This window comes from Prinia subflava, chromosome 1 (assembly GCF_021018805.1).
Source record: "Prinia subflava isolate CZ2003 ecotype Zambia chromosome 1, Cam_Psub_1.2, whole genome shotgun sequence".
In the NCBI taxonomy this organism is placed as follows: Eukaryota; Metazoa; Chordata; class Aves; order Passeriformes; family Cisticolidae; genus Prinia; species Prinia subflava.
In genome coordinates this window covers 120006053-120027005 of record NC_086247.1, presented here as the reverse complement: position 1 = coordinate 120027005, position 20953 = coordinate 120006053, and the positions used below count along the sequence as shown (strand labels likewise).

The 20953-nt window shown below is 37.2% G+C and overlaps 1 protein-coding gene across 6 annotated transcripts in view; it reads left to right on the top strand.

Moving 5' to 3' along the window:
- Positions 1 to 231: 231 nt before the first annotated feature.
- The window catches only part of TAX1BP1 (Tax1 binding protein 1), a 55528-nt gene continuing 34806 nt past the window's right edge, over positions 232 to 20953 (top strand). The window contains exons 1-4 of one of the 6 annotated variants that reach the window (XM_063409845.1): positions 232 to 524; positions 3345 to 3527; positions 16727 to 16829; positions 20430 to 20617. In XM_063409845.1, coding sequence (XP_063265915.1) covers positions 3351 to 3527; positions 16727 to 16829; positions 20430 to 20617 — 468 coding nt within the window. In that variant the 5' untranslated portion in view covers positions 232 to 524; positions 3345 to 3350. Of the gene's footprint in view, positions 525 to 615; positions 760 to 3333; positions 3528 to 16726; positions 16830 to 20429; positions 20618 to 20953 lie in introns of those variants that run through there. The other 5 variants (XM_063409837.1, XM_063409882.1, XM_063409872.1 and 2 more) reach the window with 5 other exon arrangements.

The following is a 20953-nucleotide window of genomic DNA, read 5'->3' as shown; positions in this document are numbered from 1 at the left end:
GTGCTGTGTGTGATGTAACGCCCTTTCATGGAGACCCGCCAAGGTACCAGGCAGAACCTCGTGTAAGCGTTTACAGTGGCTCTTATCTCACCCCTCCGTGCCCTGGAAGACCTGCAAAGGCTGGCAGATTACCGGTGACCGGCAGGGTGACGGCACGCCTGGGTCCTGACGTCGGACGGAAGAGGAGATGATTAATTCGGGGTAAGTGGATGCGACAGAGGTGATGTTGTAATCACGGACAAGAGGGGAGGACACCGTGGGAGCGCTGTACGAGGCACCAGCAGCCCGGTCGGGCACACGCCGCGTACAGCGCGGCGCCCGCAGCCCCAGCCCCACGGCCGGTGTGTGCCCGCGGACAGACACACAGCGTCGGGGCACTCTCCGCCCCGCACCGGATCCGTGTCGGGGCCCGCCCCGTGCGGGCGGGGACGGGCTGGAAGTGACGCGGCGGACGGGCGGAGCTGCGCGGCGCTGCTGGCCAAGGCCCCATGTTGATGTCCCCGGCGCCCTCCGCGTCTGCCTAGGTAAGAGGTGTCCGGGCCGGCTGGGGGGGCCGGGCAGGGCTGACACGCTCCTTCACGCCGGCCCCGGCCGTTTCTGGGCCGAGCCGGGCCGGCCGGGCCGTGCGGCCACGGTTCTGCGCCACCGGCCCCGCCAGCTGTTGGGGCCGGGCTGGTCGGCAGGGGAGCGGCGGGGCCGGGCTGCGGGAGCCGGCGGGGCTCCCCGGCCCGGGGAGGAGGAACAAGGCCCGGAGCCAAGGTGACCGCGCGTCGGGAAGGTGGCGGAGCGGCGGCGGGGAAGGGGCGGGAGGCGGCGCGGGTGGGGGCCGGGGGTGTCGGGGGCCCGGGACCGCAGCTGGAGCACTGCAGGAGGAGCTGACTGGGGTGGTGCGGCTCGTCCAGCTTTTGTTTTTCCTGCCCGACGAGCTTTTCCTCCTTTGCGCCGTCCTTTCCGCTGCGCAAAGCCAAGCGCGTCGTTCAGCCTTCCCGTGGGAAGCGGTTGTCATGTCAGTAATGAAGCCTGTGCGTAGCTCTTCCTCCTCCTCCTCCTCCTCTCCCGTCTCCTAGCCGGTAGCTGTGAGTTAAGCAATAGTACCCAGCATCCCCGGAACTATCCTTGAACTCTAAGTAGATCTGAGCATCACCTAAGCTCCGGGGATTTTCCTGCTAGGCAACAGTAATCCCCGATGATTGTGCCGGTCGGCGTAAGTTAGATTTGTGAACAGTTCTGCTTTGGGGTAGAAAACCAGCCTACCTTTGCTGGTTCTACTAGGGCTAATCTTCAGCTGACAGCCAATGTGCAGAAATGGATATTTTTTTTTCCTTTTGGTTGGCATTGGTGTCTTTTTTTTTTTTTTTAATATATGCTCAGGCTGAGTTATACAGTTTTAAAAGTAGAACTAGTGAAAAAAATGCAAAAGTTTGCTTTGTTATTAATGTTATGTTTTCTCTTTTTGTACTTATTCTCGCTAATGAAAATAAAACACATTATTTCATGTCAATATTGGTTGGGCTAACTTACTGAATATACTAAAAAATGAATTAATTTGTTGCAATTGAAAATAATGAAGGTTATTCTTTTTCTTTTAGAACTGTAGAAATTGCTGATACCTACCATTTATAGCTCAGAGTGAAATTGAGAGATGCATTGAATGTAATCCTCTGTGTTGAGATGTGCGTGATTATTCAAGATTTTACTGTGCTGTAACATTTCCTGTTCTGAACGCTGAAGCTACATAACTGATAGGATTTATTATGTACTCTGTTGTCTCTAGAAAACTGTGTTTTGATCTTTACTCAGTTTCCTGCTTGTGGAAATTCTTTTTTTTCTTTTATATCTATTAATTTTCACAAGCTTGGTGTCTTCTCATGTAATCTGTGTTGGTTAGTGTACAAGACTCTTTTATTTAACATCTGATACATAAAAATAGTGTCATGGCTGCCTGTACGCACTTCATGTGCTACTCTAAATTAAGTGGTAATAAGCTTAAAATATTCACATCTTAAAACAAACAAAAAAATCCCCCCTGTATTTATCCTTTCCTTGTTTTGGATGATGGATGTCTGTTTATTTCAGAGTGCATTTTGTTTCAGAAAGCACAAGGTTTTCGCTACTTATTTTTTAACTAGTGATATTTTAAAAGGCTCTAGGAGGTACACAAACAGCTTTTCATATTTGAACTGCTTGAGGCTTGCAGCAGCCTGTCTCCTTTTGGTTTTCACTTGTGTCTTTAATGAAAGTAATATATTATGTCACACACTTGGCAGTTACCTCTTTCAAGGTGTGAATGTGCTTAGTCAGTATAAAATTACTTTCACCAGCAATTGCAAGAACAGGATAGCTCATCTTTCCAGAAGTGTCAGATACATAAGGCCCTAATTCTCGTAGTATCAATGTTTTGACAAAATTGTTATTGTATAATAGAATGAGACACTTGAAACTTCTCAGTTGCATATATTTATTTTTAGCAGATATTGCTGAACTTGAGGAAGGGGTGTTCTATTCTGCTAGTGAAGCATCTTGTGTTACTGTAGTTTGCAGCACTATGTATCCTGAATGAGGTGGTGAATGGAAAGCAGGATTAAAAGCTTTTGCAGTCCAGCTGATTAGTGTTAATCCCTCCAACTGCATGCATACCTCAGTGTTCCTGTTATCAGTGCACACCATTGTTTATGGTAATGAAGCTAAACACGCAGTATGTGTTACAGTGAGAATAGTAAAAGATATCCACAGATGGCTAAACAGGGGCAGGAAAACTCTTGAAGAAGAAATAGGGAAAAAAGCCAGCCCAAACAAAACCCTCCTGTTTACATAAACGTTCTTATTTTTGAAAATATGTCTTTAAATGGAACTTTGATAACTTTACTGAGAGAGGAGGGAAAACTTCATGAGTAAAAATGCTGTGAAAAGCACTGAGCAGTACAGGTTTGAGAAAAGTTTAAAGCAGGGAAACTGCTGAACTTTTGTTTCTCCTTCTCTAGCATGTCTAGAACCATTAAGGACCTTTCATTAATTTAGAACCCTGCTTTGTTTTCACACCACTGCTTTTATTTTCTGCTTTCTGAGACTGAGATATAATACTGGGGGCATTCATCTAAGCAATGCTTTCTCTTCATCTTGATGTCATTGCTGAAATGACTGCTCTTTTTATTCTGAGAGGTGGTTGTTCTGGAGAGATGCTGAGACAGTGCACTTTGGTGAATTTAATCTATGGCTCTCTGTTTTCCAAACATGGCAACTAAATGTTAGGTTTTTTGTCATATGTATTTCAACTAGATCAGTTTTTGTATTTTAACTAGTTTTTCCACTGTGTTCAAGTAACAACTTCTACAGTTTTGTTGCAGATAATCATGTCATCCTTTCAAGAAGTTCCGTCTTCAGCTAGCACTTTGCAGACCTCCAATTTTGCACATGTGATTTTTCAAAATGTCGCGAAAAGTTACCTTCCAAACACACATTTGGAGTGTCACTATACTCTGACCCAGTTTATCCACCCTCATCAGAAGGACTGGGTTGGTATCTTCAAGGTAAGCTTTGCTTGTTCTATTGCTGTTTTTCAAATGTTTGCTGGCTCCCTCACAAGTTAAAAAAATAAATCTCAACGAGTAAACTTTAAGTTGAACATCACTTAAGGGATTGATTGGTTCCTGCTGTTAGAGTGTCAGTTTTGTAGCAAAGACCAAACTGGAGACCAAAACCAGAGGAGTGAGTCCAGCTGGAAGTCTGCTGGAGTAAATAGAAGGTTCAGTGTGTGTAGAGTTAAGTGGAAATGATTTGAGAAGAGATGTGTGGTTACAGAGTGACATTGTGAACAGGACTGAGTGAAAAATGTGATATTGTGTGTGAGAAGTGTGTGCAAAGAATGAAAACTAAGCTGGAGATAACCTGACCCACATCCCTGACTAATTTTTATTGCTAGAACAGGCTGAACAGCATAGATCACTAACATTATTCAAAACAGATTCTTGAAAAAAAGATATTTGGATATCTTTTCAAAGGTTAGTAAAGCTTCATTTATGGGATTAGAAATTGATTAATTTCTATATCTACTTCTGTTTAAGACCTTGATTTGTGTATCTTTGTCAGTATAGCTCCTAGTAGATGATGCTTGAATTCCTTATTTGAATTTTATTTAATAGAAGTTTTGATTCAGGCTTTAATGAAGTGATGCTTTGGCAGTGGGGAGGGGAGAAGGGTGACAGACTGACTTGTTATTCCTGTAGAACTCAGTTCACTGTTTAAGAGTGTAAATGATCGACTTTGTTGTAATCTGCAGATTCTGAGTCTTTATTCAAGCTATATTACTCCTCTGCAATGTAGAAACACTGTGCTCTGTAACAAAGCAGAAGTGTTTTTAGTGCAATGTGCAGTGACTGTACAGTCACTGAATTGTGTCAGGGAGATGTTAGCTTGCAAACAGACACATTTCCCTAGTAAGACTTTTTAAAAATAAGTGTGTATGTGTCTTATTTGCAAAGTCTTGACAAATGATGTAACTGAGAAAACACTTCAAGGTTTATTTAATGGTATTAGTGAAATGTAAAAAAAAAACCCTTTATCAAAACTTTATAGACTGTTCTGTTTATATTGCATGTAAGCATCTTGAAATTATTGAAATGTGAATGTAATGACTTTGTTGGCCTAAGTGAGAGAGGCAATCAGATAGGACTCTAGAATTAATAGTTAGGTAAAAAAAAAAGAAGTCGGGGAAAAGTTTTTCAGTGATTACCCAAAATGCTGTGTACGATGTACAGGTATCTGATTTCATCTTGACTGTGATGATAGATTTCATAAACTATTGACATTATTGCACTTTATTTTACTTTAACAGAGGCAGGTAATACTTTGGCAGTTATTTGAGGAACATGTTGAGCTGGCATAAGGTAGTGCTACTGTTCAGAGAAACATCTTTTATGCAGGGTGGCTTGTTTCTTTTGCTTCCTCTTTATGTGAAATGAGATCTTGTGTGGTGAATCAAATCAGGGAATTGATTGAGGTTAAGACCAGTGTTTTGTGACTAGATTTTTTAAATGGAATTCCCCAGCTGAGCTTCCAATTTGCCTGATTCTCATCAATATGAGGGAAGGAAGCATTGCAAGATGGGGAAAGAATAAAAATGGGGTTTTTTAGTGGTTATATCTGCTTATACTAAGGGTTATGAATATACTTAGTATAGTTGCAGTACACTGAGTTAAATGAAGCCAGCTGTCTGACTGTATCAGTTTACAAATGTGTATGAGTAATGTTTGCAGTAAAATAAACTATGAAAACTTAGTCATCTTGGGACAGATAATAGTTGTACTATACTGTGATCTGAGTGTAAAAATGAGTGAATTCTAGAGAATCGATTCTTCATGAGCAAATAACAAAGCACCTGGACATGCTTTGAAACCTGATGAAACCAGGAAGGGGTTTTATCATTAATTTCTCTAAAACACATATGAAGGATGCATTGCAGTAAAGTGAGCCTGTGATTGAAAAAAAAGGACAAAAGCAAATCTTGACTAATCATGAGAACAATAATTAATGACCTTCAGTATTGGCTAGTATGCAGTGAAAGTGGGGTTTCTGTGAGAACTCAAAGAGTCAAGTGACAGACTGTTCCTGTAGAGGGAATAGAGTTCACTTGGTCTTTTTCAAGTGCATAAGTTGCTTAGAAAACAAATCTGTTCAAGCTGGTGTCATTTGACCTTTGTCTGATCTTGCACAGAAGATAACTAGTGTTTTAATAGTGAATAGTGGACAGAGGAAAAAGGCCCCTAGTTAAAAAAATAATAAAGAAAACTCAGCAAAAAACCCCAACAAACAGTGGTAATTTCAAATTGGTATAGAAAACAAGTATGATGTAAGAATCTTCCTGCGCCCTGTGAACATTGTTGGTTTTGGTTCTAATGTTGATTTTTGTTGAGTTTTAGGGGTCAGTGGCTTCAGCAGTATTCTGTCATGTTTGCTGTTCTGGCTAGATAAGAAGTTTTTCATTGAGCTGAAAAAAAACTTACGTAAAAAAGGCCTTTTTAAGGGAATGGTTTTTATTTAGGATGCAAGTGCATTTCTTCAGCAACAATGATGTCTTGAGTAAATATTGGTTATATAGATCCTTATATTATTGCTTTTGTTTTGCTTGCCCAACTGTTAGTGCAGCTGCACAGTGAAATGGATCAGTGGGGTGATCTGCTAGGAAAATACAGCCTCTCCTCCCCCAGCGTTTACCATCTCATTTCATAACTGGTTTGGTTCTTCAGTTTAATCGTGGTGTGGTGCAATGGGCAGCTGTGCTGGCATCACTGTGCTGGGAACAAGGGCACTGGGAAGGTGTGTGTGGGAGGGGCTATGCCTGCTTTATTGGCATGGCTGTTTAATACAGAATGACAATTGAAACTTTTTTTTCAAACTTGGGGTTCTCTTCTTAATAGCGGCTTACTTGAAGTTTTAAAAGTTAAGACTCTACCAAGTTCTCTGCATATGCTGTGGGTGAAATGTGGTATTTTTTGTTCCCAGAGTGAGTTGCTAAGGCTCTTTGTGGTGGCAGTAACAGGTTTAAAACTAGGTTCCTAGGCAAGCAGTTTGCATTGTTTAGAAAAACGAAGACACGGAAGGAGTAACGTTGCATATAGGAGAATTATTTCAGATATGCCTTTTTTTTTACAAGCGAGATGTATCTAAATGCATACACTAATTCTGGGATTGGATGTCTGGCAAAAACTGGGAGATTTAGGAAGTACAATAATGAAGATATTAGCCTTTAGAGCAGAAGTTCTGCATATGCATTTTTTATTAGTTTTCTGTTTATTTTTCATACTTGTTCTGTACAGGAGAAGAGTCAAATGCAGGTTTTGACTCAGTCTTCAAATCTGTTGTCTGTCACTGCTGCTGTGTGGTTTTTTTGCTTTTATGATATTCTGCAGAGTCATCTGTAATCAAGTGCTAAAAGGTCTTGATCAGTTACATCCTTGCATGTTACCAAGAAAAACAAGGCATTTTTTCACACAAGTACTGGTCTAATATTGACATGGATATCCTGAGCTGAGTTCCTGTTTATGCAGTTTTATGAGAACTAGAATTTGAGATCAGCTTTCCCTCTGCTGAGGGTTTCTGTGCAGCATAACCTGATGGTTCCTACTGTGGAATCAAAGGTGAGAAGACTTAACATCCTTGATTGATTTCACAGGAGGTCTGTATTCCTAGAGTGATCCAAGACCTCTTTATTTGTTTCTGCTCATCTCTGGTTAATCAGAATCTGGAGAGGCCTTTAATGTAACCCAAAGCTAAACCTTTGAAATGAGGAAAAGTAAAGAATGTGTGCACTACATCTGGTTGCAAAACTGGCCTGCCTGTAGGTAGTCCTAATTTCCGGCTAGGGAAGTCTACATCTTATGACTGTGAAATAAAATAATCATATGGCTGAGTGATATTTTTTGCATTATTAATGCATAATGTCCAGATTTGCAGAAGTGTTTGAAAAACCTTCTTGGTTTCTAGGAAGCTGGGCCTACTTCTTTGTCTAGAGCATATGTGTGCAAATACGGATGTCAAATGTTCAGTATGCAAGAGAGGCAGGTTTACTTCACATCTCAAAGGCACAAGGAAGGGCTCTTATGGGTGTTATAAAGATAACGCATCCAGAGAGTAGTGTTAAAGGCGTGGGTGTTTGTGGGGTATATCATAACACTTTGTGTATTTCTGAAGATATAATTTAGCTGAGACAGGCATGCTGGAATGACCTGCAATATCAGCATATAATCAGTCTTACATATGTTAAGCTAGTGACTTTGGTCTTGCTCTGTCATTAATTAACTCTTCCGTCACAACTTTTCTGTTCCTCAGTTCTGGTTGATACATTTTTTCTAAGTAATCTACATTACCATTCTTCTAGGATAATGACAAGTTGTAGATATGCTTTGATACTGACTGTCTCAGGGTACCCTAGAGAAGAAAAGGAAATATTTTCGTTTTTAATTTCCAGGTTTTTAATATCAACACCTTAAAAATGGTGAGCTGATGTTCTGGTAACCTAACATATGGAACAACTGAGTAATCAGAATTGGGAAGATCTTAGTAACTTACATGAACACGAAAAGTGCCTCTTGCTCAGAGAGGGTACTCGGTGTTTACAAGGCCATATCTGAGCTGCTGTTTGTGCATCAGTGCAGTGCGTGTGTTTATGTGCAACTTAATTTCTGTCTTTTAAATGTCCTTATTTATAGAAAATCTCAGAAAATTATCTGTGGTCTTTGTAACACAGTCTAACTCTGTATTTGATAGAGACTTCAGAAGCAACTTCTTTGTGTTTTATCAAGGCAGTATAGCTATAACTTTGTATAGTACTCTGGGTTATTTAGTCTCCTTTGGACTGCAAATAATAGTACAGCTTGTGTGAGTCATTTCAATATCCTGGTTTTGCTGTAGATTGATAACTTAAGCAACAATTACTTCCACATATATGGATTACATTCTGAAGTACAGCAAACATCTGGATGTATTATTTGCCACATGCATATAGAAATACCATTTTTCTGGCATGGTATCACTGCACAGCTGGCCATAATAGATACAGGAATGTGCAGTTCACAGTATGTCCTGTTGTTAAAATAGCTGAGAAAAGAGCTATTGGAATTCAGAATGTTTTTGAGAATTGCTGTATCTGTGAATTAGAGAGATTCTGTTGGTTTCTGGTTTACTTTCTTTGGAAAGACAAGTAAATAGTGCTTGGCTTAAAAAAGAAAGTCCTTGGCAACCTTACTTACTCTTTCTATATGAGACCAAGAGATGGATACTCTGGGTTTATGTGATGTTACCTTTGACAAGAAATTTTAACATTTTTTTCCAAGTGTCATTAATTTTCTAAAACTATTTGGTGCAGTGGGTTGTAGAATTGGCATAACAAAGTAGTCAGTAGCTGGTAACAATTTTGAAATAAGAGATGGTGCTAATTGATAGTTCTCATGAGATATGGTAGTAAGGGAATAGTTCATTTAAACCCCACCTGCTCTTTTTAAATACATTTTCATGCTTATTTTCTAATGTAAACAGTGGCTTTGTTATTCTTTGATCTGTCATACATTTCTTCGGACAGTAATTTATATATGTAACAGGTTTACTTTTAGAGACTTCATAGTTTCCGTATTTATTTTGATTTATACTTAATAGCGGAAGTTGATCCTATGGTCTAGCACACTGTCAGTGTCATTTTGACACGTTTCTCTGAACTACGAGGTAGAAATATAACCAACAAGAGATGATCATAACTTGGGATCCTGATAGTGCCTTGATACTGCAACAAATACCATATGTTCGCAATAGTCCAAATTAATGTATGTGTTTGTAACATTCAGCAGAGATGGACTTCTTCAGGTCTGGGACTGAGAGAACATTTTGAGATTACAGCCTTCCATAAAGAATCTAGAGTACTTTGCAGCCATCTTTTACTCAAGAATGTCTCAACCTTGGGTCTTCTGTTGTATAACTGATTTTAATCCAGTGTGAGCAGCAAGGTCGTGTCTGAAGTGAAGGCTTAAGCATCTTGGCTATGTCAAAGTTGCATGTGCTATAAGGTGATCACAGACAATCTCAAACCCCCAAGGTTTGACTTTGCTTACTTATTTTGAAATGTTTATGCCTGCGTATTACTACAGTGTACTTAAGTAAGAACTTCTCCTTATGTCCATGTTCTGATTTTTTTTGTACAGTTTGATTCTTTCAGAACTGCTGTGTAGATACTATTATTGGCTGATGATGCCTGTGGAGTACATTGCATCAATGGCATATCAGTGTTAACAGTCAGTGTTAAATCTGTGATTTTGGCTGGTATGAACTTCACTGCACCCAGATGTTTTCATTTTTCTATCTGCTAGCTGTTTTAGAAGAACTTGCTGTTTGTAGCTGCCTGTTGTGGAGTGTGTGCTACAGTAGAACTGGCATTGCTGTGACTTTCGAGTTTTGCTACTTTACTCAGAGTTATGGCCCAAACCAATCCTGCTTGGAAAAATCTCTTCGTATGATACTGGTCCAAATAGTGTTTTGCTTAGACACCTGTTTTGTCTGTGATTTGGGGCAAAGTAAGTGTCTCTTACCGTGTGAAACATGGAAATGCTGCTGATTTACTATTGTTAGTGATAATTAAACTGTATAAAATACATCTAGAACCTTATCTACTGTCTGTAATTTTGCTCCTTTCAGGGATAGCACATTGTCTTCTTGCAGTGCTTAGGGTGCTTTGCCAAATTTCTTTCTCAGCTATTTAATTTAGCTTTTCAATCATAAAAGGGTGTAATTTTTACTCTGATAAATTTTGTGGTCAGGTTTTTTTGTGTGTGGGTTTTTTTTAAATTGGATTGTAATTAGGTATCTACAGTAAAGAAGCGCTGATTGTGCCCAAGTTGGTTCAGCTAAGCAAGTGTTTTCCTGGGTTTCTTTCTTTGGCTTGTTGATGTTGTGTAGATGGGTCAGGCACTGTTAATGTAGCAGAATGAACACTGCTGTTCTTTCAGCTGTGTAACAGCTTTCTGAGGCCAGGGAGCAAAATGCCAAGTGAGCCTCCCATGCTGATGGTCTTTCTTTAAGGCACTCTGTCTCCAGATTGAACTGACTGGCTTTACCAAGCAATTATAAAAGGAAAGAAATTCACTAAATTGGAAAATCAGAAAAAAATTATTTTCCATGTTCATCTGAAACTCAAGAAATAAAACAAAGTTGGAAATAACTTTTACACTGAAAACACTGTGGTGTTGTAAGGTAGAGCTTTTGCCTTAGAAAAGCTTAGGTTCTGTGTAAGATAAAACAGATGAGAGTTGAAGGAGATACAGTGAAATAGAGTGGCTATTATTTTCCCTCAGGTAGATATTGGATAACTCATTATTGCTGTATGGACAGGCACTCCCTATGTCTGCTCCCTCCCTCCTCCCCCCATTTATTTTTCTACTTGGCAAATTTTCTTCAAGCTATTCTCTTGAAACATACAGGGTGAAATGTAAATATGGGAAAGCTGATCTCATTGTGTGATGTGACATTGCAGTAAGAAAGGAGCTTGTATCTGTGGGGTAGCACAGAAGAAGAAAAAACTTCTGTGATGACTACATGTCTGTTAGTAGAAGGAAAACCTGTCTAGTGTGAATATTATGGGACAGCTGGGTTGTTGCTACTTGCCCAGCCAAATTGCAAAGTACTTGGTGCTGGACTCTTAACCTTTACCAGACTGCAGCATTTCCACTGTGGCTACTGAGTTGGTTTATATGAATGAAAAGTGTTTATGATGTCCTAAATTGAAATAAGTCTTTTTGCTCAAAAGTAGGAGATAGGAATATCATGAGTGGATTACTCTGTAATGGCCTATTAAAGCTTTCCATTTTAAGAAGGGAAAATGAAATAAAGTGAGTTTTCAGTTATACATTGTACATAATAACCTAATCTGGATATGACATTTTTTTGTGGGATAAATGATGTCATGGCTGAGAAGATGAAAATAGGATTTGGTTTCTGGATTGTTAATTTTTTGGTTAACTTCTGGAAAGGAAAGCAAGAATGTTTGCATTTATGCACAGCTATCTAATTAAAAAATGTATTTCAGAATGGAATTTGAAAGAATTAAATGTAGAGAGTGTAGCAGAATGTGTTGACTGGCAAATGCTTTTATGTCTACCTCAGTTGTAAACTGGACTTTCTGTTGCTTTGGGGAAGTTTTATCATCTAAGCCTTACGTGCTCTTTTGACTGAGAAATAAGAATGTTTCTCATTTTTGAGTTTTGAACTTCGAGCAAAATGTTTGCAGAGTTTTCAGTGAATTCCTTAAAAAGTAATGGTATCAGCACAGTCAGTCAATGGAGATGCCTGCTGTACTCATCAGATGATGAACCTGAGTTCAGGCTTCACAATGAGTGAAGTCTAGTGAGTGTAGTTTGACAGCTCATTATTCATTTTTCTCCTCTGAATTTCACAAGGTTTTGAGTTCTATAATTTGCAGTGTTTGTGTGGTTGAATGTGGATGTTGTAATGGTTGCCATGGCCTGTTCCAGGTTTTTAAGTTGGACAAATAAACTGTGCCTGTTTTGCTCTGCCTGGCTGAGAGAAAGTTTTCTGTGGGTCCTATAGGAATTTCTTATTTATTTAAGATTTCTGATAGTAGGAAAGTACTACTGTGCATCAACTTTAGCACTTTGACTGGAACTTGGTTTCACGTCTTTAGTTGATTTTTTGTTGGTTGTGATTTTTTGGTTTGGTTTGGGTTTGGGTTTTTTTTTAATGGTTGTTTTTTTTTTTTTTTCAACTGATATGTGAAGTTAATTTTAAACTTCGGTTTCACATTTTGGTACATAAGAATGTGTTCTTCATACCAAAATAGAACTGTTAACTTCACATGAGTCTTCAACAGGAATTAAGTGTAGGTTTTCACATCTTTCCCCTAGTTACCATCTTTTAACAGCTGTTAAGTTCTAATTATTAATGTAAATAAATATGCTTGCAGCTTCATAATTTTTCATAATTTTCATAAATTTTTAGAACTTGTTTAGTAAATGAAGGAAATGAAGAAATATTATTGAAGGCATTCTTTTAAATGTATTTTTATAGTGTACGTAATTTCTCTCAGTGGCTTTTTTTCATTGTGTTGAATTTAAAATGCAGAAATCAAAATTTCAAATCTTTCTTACAAGCATTTGTTTGTTTTCTATAATGTTTTCACGAAAAGAGGTGCTCAGTGTTAGTCACATCAGCTGTTTTGGCAGTTTAAATGGCCAGACTCTTGTTCTTATAGGCCTGATGATTTAAATACCTATATTCCTCCTGTCAGTGTGGTACAGGTGAAGTGTTCACATTGAATGGGTTCCTGTGGGGAATCTGGACCTCTCTCCCCTTTCAGAGACTAACCTGGAAGATAGTCTGTGTTATTTGTAATAGATTTTGTTGGTATGATCAGCAGTAAGACAAATAGCCTAGCTTTTCTGATTCCTGTCAATTATAATGAAACTATTTTTTCAAGCTAATATGCCTGATGTTACTAAGGATGCTGTTTGTTTTGCTTCCAAAGCTACAGGGTTTTATTTATTATATAAACTCACTGTAGGGCTGCTGACAAATATTCCCATCTTCTCTTGAAATTTTTCATTTTTTGTTGATTTCCTTTGTAGCTTTTGCCACTAGTTTTAGTTTCTCAATTTTTACTTACTTTCTTTTCATCAGTGTTAAATTTTATTCATATAGTTTTAACGCTGTCTTTAGACAACTATTTGATTTCTCTCTGAGCTGAAAGAAATATCTGTGTGAAAGATCACATTTACATCATCACTGAGCCATCTAGTGTGTGTATAGTCCTATATCTGTGATCGTATAATCTGTTGCCATAGAGAAGCTTATGACTATGTGTATGGTAGTTTGGAACCTACTCCATACTAGGCATATTAAAGAGAATATTGACAAAATATACAAAGTACTAAAGTAAAAGTTTATTAAAACCTCTTGATAAACAGAATTCTTTTTTTTTTTACAGATTTAAATCCTACACCTAAAACATGGATTACTTAAATTTGTTCTTATTTTATTCTCAGCATGTCATTATGTGGCTTTGCTCCTTCTTTGTGCCATCTAAGAAATAACCCTGTGGAATGTATTGATATTTATTGTTATGTAGGAAGAATGTTGAAAAATATTACTAAGTTAACTTGCTTTGCTGCAGAATACTCACCTTCCTCTTTAAAATGCATTAAGTTGTGAGGAAGAAGACATTTGTACATACTTCCTTCTCTGCCTTGTCACATTTTGACATGTGCAATGTGTAGCAGGGAAAACCCTCATTTTCTGAATTTCTGTGCAGTGACAAAGGCTGTTGGGCAATTCACATGTGCTGATGACTTGTGTGTGCCTGTTAAGAAAGAATGGAATTGTCATGATCACAAGAGTGTAAGGCAGGGAGCCTTGCCAGGGGAAAGAGATGATATGACAGGAAATGTGGGGAATTGTTACAGAAAATACTTGTGGGGTAAACTTCCCAGGGCATTGTCTTTTAGCTCTTGATAAGTCACAGTTCTCTTTTACCAGCAGTCCACAGATCACAGTTATACTTACAAAATATGGTACCTGATGAGAAACAGACCAGGAGATGTATTTGTTTTCTACGTAATTATTCTTTTTGTTTGTATTGGTATGGCTAAAGTTTAAATGACCTCAAAAAAAATCCTTTAATTGATTACTGTTAGAGGTAGAGTATTGATAAAAATGACTTTTGGATTCAGGCTAGATCACTAAATTTACAAATCAGTATGTGATATCTAGGGAAAATATAAAAAGATAGAATTCCAGGAATAAACTGCATCAGAATTTGTTTTGATCTCCTATAGGGACCATTTTCATGTTTATGTTCACTGGATTTTGTTTCTTCTCTATGTTTTCCAGTGTTAATAATCAGAAGGAACAATGATGTTTTAGTAAGGAAGATAGCATCAGAAGCAGTGTGTGCATATTTCAGTTTTTAACAGAAATGAGAACTAGAGTAAGATGAAAAGATTAAGTTCTATACTATATTTGTTCTAGTCATGATAATTTAGTTTCTTTTCTGAAATGAAAAAGATGATGTTGCCTATCCACTCACCAGAAACTACATTTGGAAAGCTGTGTGCTTTAGTTTAGGACACCGAATAATGGTATATGCTTCTCTTTTTGGAAGTAAAAAAGTCAGAAAAAAAAAAAAAGGGGTAGTAACATCTGATTTGGATTTGAAGACAATAACTAATGTGAATATTTGCAAAATGTTTTTCTTGTGAACTTTTACCAAGAAAAAATTGATTTTACCAGCTTAAGTTACTGGAAGAGTTTTCCTTGTTATTTATGAGATTTTTAACAGTGTGGGAATAACAACCCAGGAAGTCTCATCTTGACATCTTTAAAAGCTGCATGATAGGACATATAGCAGAAATCTTCTTTGCTAAGAATAGGCCTCAGATATAGTAGGTGATTCCATTCTAGTGGACATGGTTGAGCATCTACACTGCTTCTCTTTAATGAGTTTTGTCTTGCAGAAGTGACTGAAAATTAGAATTTCATCTGGTTTCACTGTTGTTAATCTGTGTTTTTTGAGAATATAAAAATGTCTCCATCATCTTCAACATTAGTTTTTCCATACTTCTTAATATAAAGTGAAGAAGTAAATGGATATCTATGGAATAATCTATTCAGATTTTTTTTATTAATGCAATGCATTAATTTGCATACATGAAATGTATGCCTAAATACATATATAATTGCTGCTTTGCTATTGAATTAGTTTCACCTTTGATATTCTCTTTGCCTTTGCCTATCTAAACGTGTTCTCCCTTTTTTTTTCTTTTTATTGAAAATTCCTTTAAAACCCCAGCTATTAATGCTTTTAAAATACACTACTGCAATGTATTCTTTATAAAGGAAGACTTCTAAATTTGGAGTTTGGAAATGTTGCCTATTGAAGCAATGAAAATCACGATTGATTAACTTAATCTTTTTGTGGTTGTTGTGTGATTTTTGTGTGTGGGTATTTGTTTTTTTGTTCTTCCTCTTGAAACACTGTTTTACTTGATAAAAAAATGGGAAACAATTTATTCCCTTTCCCTGTCTTACTTCTTCCATGATATTATACCCAGTTACGGATAAACTGTATGACACCTACCATTTGACGTTTTGGTTGTTTTTTTTTTTTTCATCGGTGGAATAAATCAAATATATTTATTATTTTCCTTTACCATTATTCTATTACTAATATCCATTCCTTTACAGTGGTTGCTTTGGTTTCTGGTTTAGTTGTATTTCAAGTGTGTATTTCAAGCCTGTTGGGATATATGTCTTCAGAGGGTAGAATCGTAGGCTCATTGAATGGCCTGGGTTGGAAGGGATGTTAAAGAAGATGTAGTTTCAACCCTCCTGCCAACCACTAGACCTGGTTGCTCAGAGCTCCATCCAGCCTGACCTTGAACAGTTCCAGAGATGGGGCATCCACAGCTTCTCTGAGCAGCCTGTGCCAGTGGCTCACCACTGCAGAGAATCACACTCCTAGGGAAACTCTGAGAGCAGAGGTTTATTGAAGTTAGCAGGAAGATTACATTGACTTAGCTGAGTTCCATTTTCATGCAGATCTGTTATTTCTCTCTGCAGACATAGCATGTATGTATGAGAGAATTAGCATTCCAGTCAAATGCTGGTCTTTTGCATTGCAGAAGTTGTCAAAAAAATCCAAGTGTCAATTGTGATCTTTTCAGTACCATAGAAAGCTCTTTTTTCCCCCTCTTTTTTGTTTTCTGATGAACCATTTGGACTGTGGACACCAGAGTCAACATTGGCAGAATGTACACTAAGAAAATTTCACTATAAAATCAAGTATTAATCTTTCTGTATTTTTAATATAGAAATTTGTATCTTTATAGAAAAAAATTAATGTATAAATAGTAGTTTAACCTATAGTGAAAACTGTCTGGTGTTTTACTTTATATAGACCCTTTTATTGCCTTAGACCCATTTACTGCCTTAGGTAACAAGCTTAATAAAATTAATGCTAAATCTTTGACATGCTTGTTAAAATATTCCTGATTTGTGAAAATTGTTAAGTATCTTTTGATTGCATTTTGAAGCAGAAATATGCATATTTACAGTATGTTGTAAAGGCCAGACAATAATATTTTAACTATGTATATCAAATTCTTCTGTTTAATGTTTTCTCTTTCTGGTTTTTAATTTTTTTTTAAATTCTTTTTTGTTGTGATTTATTTAATTTTAGGTTGGTTGGAGTACTGCAAGAGATTATTACACATTTCTTTGGTCACCTATGCCAGAAAATTATGTGGAAGGATCAACTGTTAACTGTGTGCTGACTTTTCAAGGTGAGCATAAGGCAGTATCTATCTGTACTTTCCAGCCTACTCAGCTTTTTAAATACTTTTCTGTTAGTTTAATTCTGAGCATTGTATAACAGTCCTGGAGTTTAAAAAAAGATAAATTGGAGGAGAATTTTCAACATTTCATCGTGGGAAGTTTAGTCTTATTTTAGATGTCAAGGAAAATTATAAGGAAAAGTATGTGACTTAGCATATTTTTACATGGTAATGGCAGATATTCATGACTGATAGAGAAGCTCTGCTAGGAAACTATTAAAATACAATAAGTGGCTTTGTTTAATCATCAGCAGGCTTTTTAAATCTTGGCCTCTCTTAGTGTGTTGTGTCTTTACATAGTCTTTAGTCTCTGGACTTTAAACATTATCAATGCGAAGTGATTCTTCTCAAAGAATAAATAGTAGGGATGATGGTTTCATAAAGGTTTGGAGTAGTCATAGAGTTGCATGGGAGCTTTTGTTGCAAGGAATTGATGGAAATGTCTGATGCTTTTAAGACAAGAATAAGGAACAACTAGAATATGTTACACCGCTGTACAAGTTTGTAGCATAACTACATTTTCAACACTGCGTGCAGGTCATGTCCTCTCCCTCCCCTTTGCAGTCTCGAAACAGGTCTAGTAAAGTGCAACAATGAGATCAAAATTAAGAAATAGTGGGGTTACAAAGATGAGAGCCACGCCTGTTAAATAGAAAAAGGGACAATGGCTTAATAGAAAGGGACAGTGTTAAATAGAAAAAGGGACAAAGTGGGTTATGACGTGGGAGGTTTATGTCTGACATTAGGAATAGCATTTTTACCACATGGGAGAAATGCGGCACTTGAACAGGTATTATCCTGGTTTGGAAGGATAAGAATTCCATACAGCTGTTTAGACACAGCCACAGTAATCTCAGGTGCTGACAACAGTCTCTTTGTCAGGAAAACCTGACAAAGTGACCTCCCAGACTTCATTCTGCCAGGTTTTTCAGGCTGGGAAAGGGAAATAGTGAGAAGTGTCTGATGTCTCTAAAATCAGCTACCCGTGGCATGGGTGGATTAACCATTCTATATATCCAAATAAATTGGAACCATTGGTGTAAGCTACCAAGTGGCAAGCTCAAAATGGAGGTGGAGATGAGACTTTTACAGCACAGTCAACATGCAGAGCTTGTTGCCACAGGACACAACAAATGTAAAAAATCTACATACATTGAAAATCTAACATGAAAAGAGTACCTCCACTAAATTAATGCTTTTCTGCTTACAAACAGAATTTTATGTACAATCTTACCTTTTTTTTTTTTCTTCTTTTTTTTTCTTCTTTTTTTTTTTCTTCTTTTTTTTTTTTCTTTTTTCTTCTTTTTTTTTTTTTTCTTCTTTTTTTTTTTCTTCTTTCTTTCTGGACTTGGCCTTGTTCAGGTGTGTGTTTATTGCTTAAAATGTAATAAAAAGTTTAAATAATTAAAGTCCTGCAATGATGACTGTATTAGCTTGTTGTCTTATTAAAGCTGCAAATAGTGCTAGCTTTGAGTTCAATTCTTTCTCTTGCCCAGGTCTTTTATTATTCTGGTACTTTCAATGATGATCATATCCACATGGTCTGATAACCTGATAACCATTTTATAACCTTGAAGTTGATTAAAAAGTGTGTGTGCTCTGTAGAAACTGGAAGGAAATCATTAGTTTCTTTTACAGTTAGCAAAGTTCACTGAATGAAAGAAATTGGGCTGGACTGAAACAAAAAGTAATCTAGAAGAGTAGAACTCTTCATGCCATTATCAGTCCTTTGTATGTAGAAATTTTACCACACATGAAGAGACCAAGTATCTCTGTCCCATCTGTTACATTCCATCCTGACAGACCTCCAGTTTTGTAGAGCTGCCAGACTGAATCTCTATTCAGTTTCCCAGTTGTGTTTGGCAAGATATTTTAATGCTGCTGAGATGAGATCAGTAGAGCTTACAGGGGCTTAATTATCTGAGCTAAATAGTAAATGTTGTTCAGCATGTTAAATGTGGTTGGGGTTTTTTTAAGATCAAGTAGGTGTGCTGGAAGAAAATAATCAGAAATCTGTTTTTTCCAGTACATGTTAGACACAAGAAAAAAGACTTTCATTTGTTTTTAAATCATGTTGTCTGAACCAATATTAAAACATGCTGAAGCAGCAATGTGGATTGTTCTACATTTATTTCTGCGTAGTTTCATCTTACTTAAGCACTGAATCAGGTAAACTGAACTATAGTGCTATATAGGAAAGTGTAGCCAGGTCCAGAAGCATGAATCCTGATGTTCTGAGGTTCAGATACTATTCCCCGAGTGACTTTTAATAAAGTATAAGACTAATGGAAATGTGAAGTTCTTGATACAAGTGCTGTCTATACAGCAAATATAATGTTTTACTATTTCTAGGAAAGATAGCTAAGACTTGCAGGAATCTGGAATAAAAGTTGATGAAAAGTTTGATAAAGTTAGAAAGGGAGGAGATTGAAATGTGGTGAAATAACTGAAATGGGTGACATCACCTGCTGGACCAAACACTGGGTAAGGGTTTATTATGTTAGTATCACCCTCAGGCTGGCTACAGTATCTGAAAAGAAGTATTCTGAATAAAACTGACTGATTTAATGTTCTTGCCATTAAATTGAATAAGGCATAGGTCTTGAATATACTAATAAAGGTAAAAATGTCAGTAGTTCTCGAAATGATTGTTTAATGTTCATAAATCTTACTGAGAATAATGAATCTGGGTCATTCAAGAGGCTTGAAGCTTTAGTGGGCAACAGTTCTGTGGACAGTGACACAGGAATTCTCAAATAATTTGCTTGCACCATGTACCATTACAAAGCTTCAAGAAAGAGGGCTTATTCTTACCTTGTAAAGTCTAGAAAAGTTTGTTTCAATTTTAAAAAGTAAGCTCTTTGTTAAACTCCAGGCTCTTCCCTTTCAGCTGGTGTCATCCGTTCAGAGCATTTCTGTGCTTTGGCATTGAAAAATAGCAAAAAAAAAAAAAAAAAGATGTTTGTCCCAGAAACCCTTCCCCCCTAAAACAACAACAACAAAACCCTATGTACAAATGGTACCCAGTGAAGTTGCAGATTGCATATTATATGTAATAATTATATATATTATATGCATATAATAATACAATTATATAATTAATACCTGCATATTATTTTACCTTTTCTGTTGTATTTGGTTGTGTAGATATTTCAAGGCCAAAAAGTGACTTACTCTCTGTTCTGTGACTGTACAGCAGTCACACAATAATATGGTCATGATGCAACTTCATGGCATCTGATTGCTAATGATTCTGTTTCATAAATGTATAAACAGCAGCTATTAATGTATGTCAGGTGATGTGTACATATAGCACCTATTGGCTAAGACTGTTTAATCTTTGTCTTAAATGCTGGTAGAAGTTGCTGGGGGATGAAGGTTACTAAATAGGATGACTTTTTCTTTCTGCTGTGTTGATTATATATTTATGCCTTACTGAGGCAATGAGCATGGAATCTGTAAGTGAAATAAGATGTGGTAATCTGTCTGCAGATGGATAATTGTAAGATTATATAGAATATTTCTTCTAATATGAATTTATTTTGATAGGATATTATCTACCAAATGATGATGGAGAATTTTATCAGTTCTGTTACGTGACTTACAAAGGAGAGATCCGTGGAGCAAGCACACCTTTCCAGTTTCGTACCTCTTCTCCTGTTGAAGAATTGCTGACTATGGAAGATGAAGGAAACTCTGATATGTTAGTGGTGACCACAAAAGCTGGACTTCTTGAGGTTTGATACAAAAATTCTTAAAATGCTATTTTTTTAATACTATATACAGACAATCACAGATACTGAATAAAAAAACTAGCAGGAAAAGACCTGCATGTATCTGTGTAATGTATCTATTTCTGGCTCATTCTGTAGTATTTGGTTGAGGTTAGAACACTTGCAGATGAAACAAATCAAGATTTAAAAACGTACAGCACTAAGCATGGATTGGGAAACTTAAGAGTGGATATTACCTGTCTGTCACATCTGTAGTCACCAGCTAACTGGAGGGGGGGAAGATACTCCTTATATGAAATGGTACGACTTGTAAGGAAAAAGAGTTATGGAACCACTGTA